At 54.2% G+C, this 11,752-nt stretch overlaps 5 protein-coding genes across 5 annotated transcripts; all 5 read right to left on the minus strand.

The window, feature by feature from the left end:
- Positions 1–417: 417 nt before the first annotated feature.
- Positions 418–2,613, minus strand: LINJ_36_7320 (putative eukaryotic translation initiation factor 3 subunit 8; the record flags this gene model as incomplete). Its single annotated transcript, XM_001469370.1, has 1 exon — positions 418–2,613. The coding sequence occupies one exon, from the start codon at positions 2,611–2,613 to the stop codon at positions 418–420; it is 2,196 nt and encodes a 731-aa protein (XP_001469407.1).
- A 1,073-nt stretch (positions 2,614–3,686) lies between these two features.
- LINJ_36_7330 (putative U1A small nuclear ribonucleoprotein) lies at positions 3,687–4,181 on the minus strand (the record flags this gene model as incomplete). The annotated part of the gene is made up of 1 exon (XM_001469371.1): positions 3,687–4,181. The coding sequence occupies one exon, from the start codon at positions 4,179–4,181 to the stop codon at positions 3,687–3,689; it is 495 nt and encodes a 164-aa protein (XP_001469408.1).
- A 433-nt stretch (positions 4,182–4,614) lies between these two features.
- LINJ_36_7340 (putative acetyltransferase) lies at positions 4,615–5,454 on the minus strand (the record flags this gene model as incomplete). The annotated part of the gene is made up of 1 exon (XM_001469372.1): positions 4,615–5,454. The coding sequence occupies one exon, from the start codon at positions 5,452–5,454 to the stop codon at positions 4,615–4,617; it is 840 nt and encodes a 279-aa protein (XP_001469409.1).
- Positions 5,455–6,009: 555 nt separating this feature from the next.
- LINJ_36_7350 (cytochrome c oxidase subunit I) lies at positions 6,010–6,384 on the minus strand (the record flags this gene model as incomplete). Its single annotated transcript, XM_001469373.1, has 1 exon — positions 6,010–6,384. The coding sequence occupies one exon, from the start codon at positions 6,382–6,384 to the stop codon at positions 6,010–6,012; it is 375 nt and encodes a 124-aa protein (XP_001469410.1).
- A 1,238-nt stretch (positions 6,385–7,622) lies between these two features.
- Positions 7,623–8,348, minus strand: LINJ_36_7360 (conserved hypothetical protein; the record flags this gene model as incomplete). Its single annotated transcript, XM_001469374.1, has 1 exon — positions 7,623–8,348. One exon carries the CDS (start codon positions 8,346–8,348, stop codon positions 7,623–7,625), a length of 726 nt encoding a protein of 241 aa, XP_001469411.1.
- Between the last annotated feature and the right edge of the window lie 3,404 nt (positions 8,349–11,752).

Raw genomic sequence — 11,752 nt, forward strand, 5'->3', positions numbered from 1 at the left:
ACTGCCGCTGCAGCCCAGTAAATTTCCAGGCCGGATAGAGAATGGCGACGTGGCAATGCGCGTCACGCCGCACGACTTGCTGAACATAAAAACAGTTTTAGACAAACGTTATCTTAAACAACCATCCTCAATCATTACATTGCACTCAAGACACAGCGTTTTTTAAACAGGTAGAAAAAGGGCCGACCTGAGACAATCACAAGAACAACGAACCGCGTGCCGCCCGAACAAAAAAAGGCTCAAAACAGCCCTGTAAAAAAAAATGAGGCGATAAGCTTGCCGTGTGCTTTCCTTTTTCCCTTTTCTTAGCTGTTAATCACACATTTCCGCTGTCACCCGACTTGCGGCATGTAAACGGTACTGTAGTGACGCTTCTTTTTTCGCCTTCGCCTGCCCCACGTCCACACCTTCAGAAGTTTAGCGGCCACCACGGCCACGTCCGCCAGCCCCACGCCCGCCGGCACCGCCCCTACCACCGGCCACGCCACCGCGACCGCGGCCACGGCCACCGTTCGCACGAAGTCGGCTCTCGCAGTGCTTCGCCAGGTTGGAGATGCTCTCCGACGTCCCCTTCACCAAGTGCTGGAGGCGTGTCGCGTTGTTGCGGTCCAGGTACAAGTACGCGTCATCGCGGTCCCAGTACGCGCTCAGCGTTGTGTTCTCTGATAGTATTTCGTTGACTGCACGACGCACGTCACTTTCCTCCATGTCAAACTTGATGGCCAGGTTGACGACAGACATGGTGGAGAAGTTCGTGCGGTTCGTGTAGCAGAACACGAGCAGCGCGACCTCCTTCAGGCTCTGCAGATACCGTTTGCGCGTCTCCTTGCCCGATGGAAGGGTGTCGAACGTGGTCATCGCCTCCACCTGCTCCTTTGCAGCAATGTAGTTGCCGGCCTTCAAGTGCTCGTAGGCAACGGCCACCTGCTCCTTGAATGAGAACGGCTTTCCCATGAGATCTGGGGTACGCGTGACCGTGTTGTACACGTAGCGCTCCATGTGGTTGCGCTCGTACGGATTCTGCGCCTCCATCTTCACGCCCATGAGGAGGCCGGAGAGAACGGACGCAAGCTCCAGCTGCGCGACGGGCATGTGCATGTGGGGAGGAAGAAGCAAGTTTCGGTACTCCATCTCCGCGTGCTCGTCATCCAGCACCGACTTGGGCGGCGGCGACTGGCCGATCAACACCTGGTTCGACCGGAGACCCCAAATGGTGCGCAGCAGTTGGTGCGCCGTAGGGATATCGCCCGCGATAAACGCGGCCAACCCGAGCTGGGCAATGGCCCTATTCAGCAGAATAGCCAGCGGGGCATCGGAGACGGCGATGCTGTTGACCACGCCTGTGCGAAGCAGGTAGTCGCGACCCTCGCGGTACAGGCCGCACAGACCGTACTGGTACGCAACGTGGCACACACCCGACGCTGAGAGCGCAACACTGGGCCTCAGTTGAAGGCTAAGCTTGTGGAGGGCGCGGACGGTATCGAAGACAGACTCCGAGATGATGGTGAGATTGTCTGTCGACGAGAGGGAGTCGTAGAAGAGCTGGTGGGCCTCCTGACGGCGCTGGCCGAGGATGTCGAAGAGGATGGAAATACACGCCTTCGACGGCTCAATCCTCTTGCGGGCCTGATAGTAGCCTAGGGCACGATCAGCGAGCACGGCAAGTTCGTTTTCGAAGGTGATAATCTTAAGGTACTCCTGGCTGGCCACCTCCTCAAACTTTGACTTGTTCACTAACTCTGTGTGAAGGTACGTCAAGAAGCCGTGGATGCCGCCAGGCACGACAATGTTGCGTGCATTCACCGACGAGGAGTCCTCGACGAAGCGGACGTTAGCAGCGGCGATCATGCGGCTGAAGAACTTGGCCCCCCACTTGAAGGCGCGCTCCCACGTGTCGGAGCTCACCAGAAGCTTTCGGCTGTCGCGGCGCAGGACAGCCGAGACGGCGATACCCATCGCAGAGATCTCCAGGTTCGTGTATCCCTTGCGAGCACACGCGCGAATCACCTTCTCGACCTTGCCCACCAGGTTCACCTCGCGGGAGCCGGAGATGTCCTCGAGGATCTGTGCATATTCGGTCTCCGTCAGCTCCGCACCGGCATCCTCGTCTTCGTCCTGCGCACCGTCATCGATCTCTGGGCCCTTCGCCAGCTCCTCGAGCTCCTTCTTGTAAAGCTTCTCCGTCTCCTCCACCAATGCGACGAGCTCCTTCAGGCTCTTGAACTCCAAACGATTCGCAAAGTCCTCGCGACCCTTACCCTCCAGATGCTCCGCCAAGTTCGGCATGTCCTGAAGGCAGTTCTGCAATCCCTGCGGCGCCACCTTGTACTTGCGCACAAACATGTGTACCTCATCGCACATGCGCTTAAACGCCTCGAGCGCCTCGCGCCACGATTCATTGCCGGCATTGTAGTCAAACGTGTCGCACAGCGCTTGAATAGAGTTGGCCGCCTTCTCCTTCTTGGGTATCACCTCCTGGCGCTCCTCCAGCTCTTCCTCATCGGTCCACTCAAACCAGAAAGGGTTGATCTGCGCCTCCGGCACCTCCTCGCGGAGCAGGCTTTTATCCGACTCGCTGTCGCTCTCGCTAGAGCTGATCGCGAAAAAATTCATCTTTTACGGGAAACAGAAAGACGCGCGGTTCACAGGTGAAAAAATATGAGTGTTCTGCATGTTGTACCAAAGTGTAGAGAGAATGCATGCAAAGAGTGTGAGAAGGAAAAAACAAAATGCAGAACAACAGTGCAGAAGAGCGAGAAGATATTCGACAGACACGATGCATCTCCACCCATGCATACCTTTCGTGAAACAGGCCTAAAGCGCGGAGGCGCAAGAGCCAATCTGTGGCGTACAGACCAAAACAGTCCGAGTGCCGAGACTTCTCGGAAGCAAATATAATGCCAACGTCATATTTTTTTTTTCGTTCTTCACACTAAAATAGTAAGTCATGGTCGTTGAATAGCAGAACAATACCGCGTGTAACACACACACACACGCAAACAAAAAAGGCTGCACTGTTGTCGAGCTACGAGCTCAACTATCTCATCAGTGCGTCCATCATTTGGAGAGTGCTGCTTACACGCTTGCGTTCATCTGCAGCAGCACCGCACTCCATCAAGTTCTCCAGCGACGCTCTGATACGGCGCCACGTGAGTCGCAGCTCTGGAGCATGCAGAAGCTCTGCTCCGTGCCACTTCACCACGTCATGCAGTCTTGCAGCAGCCACGAAACATTCCTCGGTGCGTAAGCACTCGCACAGACGCGGCACATAACTGGACACCTGTTCTGGATGCAACGACGCAACCTCATCCTCCGTCAGCGCCAAGAACGACTGCTCGGGGGTCTCGAAAAACGTTTGGTCCTCATCGCGACCCCGTTCCGTTGGGATTAGCCACGACTGAGTTCCACCCAAGAGGCGCACTTGGTTGTTGAACAGCAACACCGCCGCCTTAAGCTCACATGCTGCCTCGTCCACGCTTTGGCGATTCGCCTTCTCGACATCCCCGATGCGTCTCAGCAACGTGGCTGCATCCATCTCTCCTTCTTTGTGTTTGTGTAGTTTTCTCGCCGCTTTGCGGGCGTACGTGGGGGAGGGGGGGGGGAGGGGGTCGGACGGCACACGTATGGGGCTGGCAGAAGACTCTTAGACGAAGACGGAAAAGCAGCAGAGAGAAAGTAGTGGAACGTCACGAGAGCCTTCGCAGATAAGAGACCAACACGTCAGTACCCCACCTGCTGGGATGGGACAGCAGTACATTCTTCACCAGCTTCGTATCCTCAACAGACTCTGCCACGACAAAGCAACTGTTCACCCCCGCCGATGTGACGGCGACGACACCGGCAATATGCTTCAGCTTCACCACCACCGCCAGATACGGCGTGTTGCGCACGAGAAGATACTTTGACGGCTTTGTTGACACAATGTACCCACGAATCGGTGAAGCCGGGGGAGGTGAGACACTCAGGCACAGCGCCCGTCCAAAAAGCGGAAAACCGTCGAGCGATATCAACGCCTCCTGTGCCGCCGACGATTCTGTAAAGGAGATCATCGCCCGACCCTCTCGCACGTCCACTACAATGTCCTCCACAGATTGCACCCTCTCGAACACCCGCAAAAGCGTGCGCCGAGTATGCTCGACTCCGACGGGAAACGTTACATTTGTCACCTCGATAAACTCCATGTTGTCCGCGCCTGTACTTCTTGATCTGCTGCAGGATAATTTTTCTCTTCGACAAGTAGGATGCCCGCAGGGCCCTGCAAGCGACGAACCAGACATGAAACGCACCCCACAACCACGGCTATAAGGGTCACGGCCGTTGCTCACGACACAGTCCCGAAGCACAGAGAGCAAAGCAGAAACACCATCAGGAAGAGAAGTTGGCACAGAGAGACAATATCAGAAAGCAGAGTTGACCATCAAGCCTGAAGAAACATGCCGAAAAAGCGCATTCTCACCCGGCGAGCTGCGGACTTACGAGTTCATACGCTGTCCATAACAAGACCACGTTCCCCACAAACACTCATTTCTCTGTTCTGTTTCATAGTCGTTGTTGGCCTACCTTATCGTATTTCACACACACACACACACACAAACAATAACAGTCATCAATCCTTCACGATGGCGCGCTGGTCCAATACAGCTTTTCAGCCGCAAGGCGCCGCTTCAGGAGTTCCAGCTTCTCCGAGGCGTTAACCACAAGGAGGGGCCCTTGCTTACCGACGCTAAAAAGAACATTCAAGTCCTGCAGCGCGACCAGAACGTCTTCGACAATCAGACTTGACACCTTGCTCAGCTCCCCCAACGTCACCGGGGAACCTTGTTCACTGAGCGCGAACACGGCAAGCAGCACCTCCTCACGCCAAACTTTACGAAAAAGAGCATTGCCGCTCTTGCTAAGCGGGCGCTCAGGGGTGCCGACCATCCCCTCGAGCCGTGCAATTTCATAGGAGAGTCGGACAAGAAAGCTACCATAGCCTTTTGATCGAAAAGGCGGCAGCACCATCACGCACGATAGCGTGTTCACACAACTAGAGCTGCTCATCCATTCTTTGCTAAAGTAGCCCACAAAGTGAAACCCCTCATCATCGACCTCGAACAGCGCATTGAACGAGAAAAAGTGAACATCATCTAGTGTCACCTTGTCGATGAGAAACAGTTTTGATAGCAAGCAAATTCGTCGTGCCATAGCGGCACAATGTGGCTTTCTACCATCGAGCACAAACACACAAAGACGACGCTCCTCGTCTCTATAAATCTCATCGCCCGGGATCCAAAATGCATTACTACAACGTTGCAGATGCTGCTGTAAATGGCCCGCATGTGCAAATGTGCACAGGCACGAATCGCAGAGGTAGATGGTGCCTCTGTGGTTGGACAACGAACATGCAGTGTGCTCAGCCACACCACAAAAAGAGTGGCGCGGTGATACAACTTGCACGGAAACGACGTTCATACCATCACGCCCACAGTCGTCGAATCCGGCACTAGTGTTCCTTTCTGTCCTGCAAGAACCGAAACCGTGAAAAAAGGGGGAAGAAGCACAGAAGTAGGGCAGCAAGCAACGAACACACACCACATTCATCCCTAAAACGCGAAGGTTTTCCAGTGCACGTCCCTGCAAGGGAACACATGACTATCAGCATACTTTGAGCCTTCCACGCCTCTGCTAGAAGCGGAACTCTTGCCACAAGTCCACTCAGTGTGGCAGAATCCTGGGAATAATAAAACAAAGCAATCCCTTACCGAGAACACCCTACCACGGAAAAAGCGCGATTATAGCGGATGGCAGAGATGCGCACAGCCCTGCCACGCTCTTCAATTTTGATTTCATTTCTCTGGCGGGTCCTAGTATAAAATCCAGAAACAAAAACATGAAAAGCACGAAGGCCAGTCAGCACACAGCCAAACGTCTTGCACACCTACAAACCTGCATGAAGACAGTGCTACAATACACTACTACGTGTTTTGAGTTTGTTGGACAAGTCCCGAATTCTAGCCAACAGAAGTCCTAATGATGACCGAGGTCGACCGCACCAGAGGCCGGACGATAAACGGCCGGACCAGCAGCGTAACCCTCACCAATATCGAAGGAGAAGTCCCACGGCTTTCGGTCCTGGGAACGCCACCCGTAATCCAGAGCGCTGGGGCCTCCCCCGGAAATATCATCCAGCTTTGACCAGAAGCCGTCCATCATGATTGCGCCCACAAGTAGGAACGGGCCGGTGCAGCAGACGACCATCCAGTAATTCTGGCCGGGCTTGTGGTACACCTCGCTCGTCCAGTAGCCGACGCCACGTAGACCAAAGTTCGGGCGCGCCTTCGCCTTGCTGTTGAAAGCAAGCATATATGTGCGCTTGCTAACGGAAAGCGCTTGGCGAAACATCTTTGATGGAATGATTTAGAAGAGCGGAAAAGTGCGTGTACTACCTGCAGGGATCATGATCGTAAGTAAAGATCCCGAGGAGGTGATACCACCACAAAAAACATATACGTGTTTACACATCAATGCCGAAGAAAGAGAGATGGAGTAAGGGAGAGAAGAGATTTGCATTCGAAGACAGAGTACGACGGGCAGAGAGCTCAACCACCTCAGCTTTCCTGAGAACCAATCAAAACAAGAAACACCGTCGAAAAATTTCGACAGCGCCATCAGTAATCCCGGTGGGAGCGGGTTCACCACAACTATCTTTCACTTCTCAGCGCGCACATCGATGCACCACGCTAAATAACAGTACAAAGATGTATATGTCGATCTTGATTTCTCCTTTGTGTGTCATGCTTCTCATTCGACCCCCAGAAGCAAAAAGCAAAAAAAAAAACGAGATGAAGCAAAGACGAAATCTAACCCTTCCGGTAGAAGTCTATCCGGTATACAAAAAGGAAAAGAAACACACCTGCCTTTCCTTGTTCAAAATCCCTTCAACGTCCCTCCGAATATTTTTTGCGAAAATAGCGACTAGGTGTCTGATATGGTTGACTGGAGGATGCTAGGCAAAAGGAAGAGAGAAAAAAAATACAGCATGAAACACAACAAGAAAAAAAGGCCCAAACAAGAAAAACTGAAGCATCGAGACAAATAGACAATGGAAAGAGGAAAAAGAGAAACAGGAAGGGAAAAGCACGCATTTTCCTGAGAGAAAGCACCACGAAGTTCTCTGCTACCGCTCCACCAGCATTGAAAACATACTTTGGTGCAATCGAAAAATCATTCGGCTTTTCCCTTTCTGTTCCCTGTTACAGCAGCAGTGTCAACACAAACTCCGTGAAGTTGCATTATTCTTGCGTTTCGACTTTGCAACGAACTCATCTTGAGTGTCGCACCTACAGGTATGTTTCCGGACAACAGGAAACATGTACAGCAGGGTCGACCTCAGAGATAAAGAGATCCACAAGAGAAGGTTGGACCGTATCTGGCTTCCTGTTTCCTCTATACATACACATGAAGAACAAGCCAGCGTGCATACCTAAAAGCGAAGAGCAAGGAGGGTGCCAAACACACAAAAACGAAGCTAAGAAGCACAAAGAAAAAGGCGTCGGAACACGCAAACACAAACAGAAAAGAAGAACCAATAATAAAAAAACGTTCACGATGCGACGGGCTAAGCCGCGCTGCCAATCACCTTAGTCGTGATTGCGAAGTTTCTCCATCCAGATACGGCAGCCATATTCGCGGTAGAGTTCTTTCAGAAGCTGCACAAAATCAATCCGTGTCCGTGCCTCGTAATAAAACGTCAGCTTCTTCTTGTCAAACTGGTACTCGGCATACGCAATCTCCATCGGCAGGCCATGAGAGCGTGCCTTTGCCTGACAGAAGGCAGCGGCCATCGCCTCAGCGTCTTTCAGATCGGTCGCCCAGTAGTCCACTTCGCGTTGGGTGGCATGACGCAAAATACTCCCGACAGGGCCGGTACGTTCCACGTAGGTTTTTTGAGAGTTTGTGTTGATGCGGATCACAACCCCGATATCGATACCTCGGTCGCCCTGAACCACGACGTATTGGCCTTTATCGACCACCATCGATGACACATATTCAGCTTGGTGGCACTTGAACTGCACAAGTGTGTTGCAGACCGATGGACCGCCAGGAGGAGGAGGGGCGCGGTCCTCTTTTTCCTGAAACAGTTCCTGCACAGGCAGCGTGCAAGCATCTTCCACATCCGCCATCATTTCAGCAGCGGAGTAAGTGCCTGCAGGCAAGCACTGCCACTTGTACGGGTTGTGTTGAGCAACGCTTTGCCGAACAGTTGCAGGGGATACATGCGCCACGTTTACCACCGCGATCTTCCCCTTTGGAGGTTGCGGGAGAGACGCCTGCACATTGGTGATATCTGTCAGCGTGGCAAGCATCTTGTAAACAAATGTATGTATGAAAATGAAATGGTCAAAAAGACCTGTGCGTGTATGAAAACGAAATCAAACAGTAGAACTGGTACAATCGTTGAAATCTAGAAAGGTACAGGGAGTTACAAGGCGGAAAAGGATTAGAACTTGCAAAGCCAGGGCGCCTGTAGACCGCTCTGTAACCATGCATCTACACACTGTGAGTTGCGAGAAGATGAATAGGGTGACGGACAAAAAAAAGAAGAGAGGGCAGAGGGCACGAGGATAAAAAAGGCGCATGAGGCGGGCTGCTCAGCAGAAGAACCACAGACGCTGACTTGCGCCCCTCAAAGGATGCAACTTTGGGTCGCACCACCCTTTGACATTGGAAGAAATGATGCCATTGGAACATCACCACGCGTATATACGCATCAGAGTAGAGGTTAACTACTCCACAAAAAAAAATTAGCACAGCATACCAAAGTGGAAACCAGGCGACCAGCTACTGCTGTCCCCTCTGCACCACAACGGACAGTAATGCCTATTTGCATCCGTCATTTTCCTCACCGTGAGGCGAAGACACATGCTTTTCTTTATTTTTTATCACTCCATTCCGTACAGATGCGCAGACACAGCAGCAAGTGTAAAAAAAAATTCAATCACGCTAACATGCATTCTTGTACAAAAGTGCGTCGACACGCTAAGGTCTACGTTTGTTCAACCACGTCATATCATGCAGGGCTCAACATCGTTCCTTTACACGACGATGCGTCATAAAGGATAACTGTACCTCGAATAGGGGGTGCTGCACCGACACGCATTTCTAATCCGCCGAAACCCCCTAGGCCCTATGGAGAAACGGTGCTGCGCCACGCCGATCCACCTCCAGTTACATCTTCCCCATCAGCTCCAACGAGTTACACAAGAAGAGATGGGCGCAACGGCAGGTACACGCGGTACCCAGCTCGAAAAAAAAAGGGGAAGGGTGTGGAAAACGAGCAAACACTCACCGGAAATGTGTCGGCGAAACCAGCCTCAGCAGCCACGGGCCGCAACTCCTTCTGCTAACCCCCACCCGCAGCCTCATGCGACCGGTTGCGAGTACACAAAGCCTTTGCCGAAAGCCGCTCACTAGATCCACTGCAGGATGGAAAATCGATAACTGCACTCGGCGTGCGTTCGCGAACCTCTGTCGACGACGCGTGCGCAGTACACGTGTTTTTCAATGCCACAGGACACCTCTGGGGGAATCCCCTTGAAGGGCGGCTGGAGTGACGCCACGTGTTCGGTTTTGCGTCGCTGTTCATCATCGGGGGGGGGGGCGGCGGCGTGGGCCTTGAAGCCCGGTGCGGCTGCTCACCGACCGAAGGTGACCGCCTTCATCAAATTATCGCGGTGCCATCTCATGGCTGGAAAACATTTCAGCAGTGCGGTTCTGTAACGCAGGCTCTGCTTCACGGTACAAAAAGATTCGACAAGCCACATTCACTCTGTGCCCCCAGTCTTACCTGCTCAGCGGCTTTCAGCTCAGCATCTGCGGCGTTTTATTCTCTGAAAATAGCGAGGCAATGACTCCCGGGTGCATGCCGCTCGCTACTTGCTTCGCATCTGCATGCGTTGCGTATGAACGAGTGCTCCGCTTCCAAGATTCACCTCCTGCGAAGGAGGTGGTGTGCTACCGGTGGCCAGCTTGTAGCCCGCTTGCAACTGACGAACCATACTGCCGCATGAAGGGCCCTCTTTGAATGAGGACGCTGCGGTGGCCCTGCGTACCGGTGTGGCGGTGTCTGTGGGGAAGCTGTGTGGCACTTGGCTGTGGCCTTTTCCTTCGTGAGGGCCTTCGTCGTATGCTCTCCGTTCTCAGGGGATGCAAAATATCTCTTTTGCGCAGGGACAAACGCTCTTCTTCACTCTTCAGTGCTCGTCCCTCGCCCTCTTTTCTTCCGCTCACTCGTCTGCTGCCTTCTCAAACGCCAGCCTTTGCAGCAGCGCTGAACCGCCTTGGTCGTGGTTCTCAGTGGCTTTGCGCGCCCCGTCTCCGTAGCGGGACGACCACGAGAGAGAGGTTGCTGCGTCTGTGCAGGCGCCGGGGCGCGCAGCTCGTTGAAGGAGGGGGAGGGACGCCTACTTTTTCTTTTCCTTCGGTGTTCTCCTCTTCTTGCCTCCCGTGCTGTGGCGGCGCTTGGGGTGCAGCGGCGCTTGCCGTCGCTTCGCCAGCTGCGCCTGCACGGAACGGACCCAGAACAAGCGAGCAGGAGACGATCGGTTTCTAGTGCCAAGGCTGCTATATTACTTTGCGTGCGTGGCGGCGATTCGCAGATCACTGTGCTCACTCAGCGCCGGCCTCGCTTGTCAGTGGCGCGCTGAAGGGTGTCACTCTCTGATGTTGCCTTAGGCCCTTTCGCTCTCCTCCGTTGCCCTTCGCCTGTGTAGCACGTCTCAATGTGAAAACCGGCACCGCAGGGGGTGGTGGGTCTGAGTGGCTGCCGCTTCTTGCGACTCACCTCAATCAGCCGGCTCACGTTTCGGACAGGTGCCCTCAGGATTCCGTTCCGCTTGCCTGTGGTCTGCCGGATGCTGCCGCGCGGCTGCGGCATCATGCGGGAGTTCATGCGAGGGACGGTGCCACAGCCCGGCTGTCTTTCTCCGTGGTGCGCGCGCCCGGAGGAGGGATCGGTGTGGCGGCAACATGTCCGACATCGACCTCCACGCCACCTGGAAGCTGTGCCTTCCTTCTTTCCGACGCCGTTGCCGGAAAGCTGCTCCATCGTGGTGCCGCGCAGTTCCCGATGCTCATAGCTATGCATCGGCTCGCCGCACTGCTGACGCGCCCGCCAAGAAGCGAGTCCGTTGAGCGGTCGGCTTTTCGGTGTGAATGCCCTATTTTGCGTCCGGTGGAAAGCGGTTATGTCTGCACCCGGGCCCCTGCCGCAGCGGCTGCTCACCGTACCTGGCAGCACGTTTCTGTGACTGATTTTTGGTGTTGCGGATCGGCGACCGCCACAACCTACCCGCGTGTGCGTGGGACCTGCTTTACGCGGCGACGGAAACCCCGCGACGCCAACACTGCTTCTCTCCGTGGATGCGCCAAGTGCTGACGAACGCTTGCCTCCTCGGACGGCCTTTCCCTACAGCGGTACCCCTCGAGAACTTTGAAAAAAGACGTTTCATTGGCGCGCCAGACCACACCCCAGACTAACTGAGGGAGATGGCGCCGCCCTCGGAGGTGGTTGCGCATCCCCACCCCGAAAAAGACGCCGATGGCTCCCGCTGATAGCGAAATCCTCCGAATTCCAGGACCGTACCGCTACCAAGCCTCCCGCCGCGCATCCGTGGTGGGGGCTCGCAGTCGCTTGTGGTGGCCCTCTCTGCGCCGCTGTCAAAGAGAATGTGCACGTTTACGGGGATCTTTTACGGTTAGGGTTAGGGTT

This window comes from Leishmania infantum, chromosome 36 (assembly GCF_000002875.2).
Source record: "Leishmania infantum JPCM5 genome chromosome 36".
Taxonomy (NCBI): Eukaryota; Euglenozoa; class Kinetoplastea; order Trypanosomatida; family Trypanosomatidae; genus Leishmania; species Leishmania infantum.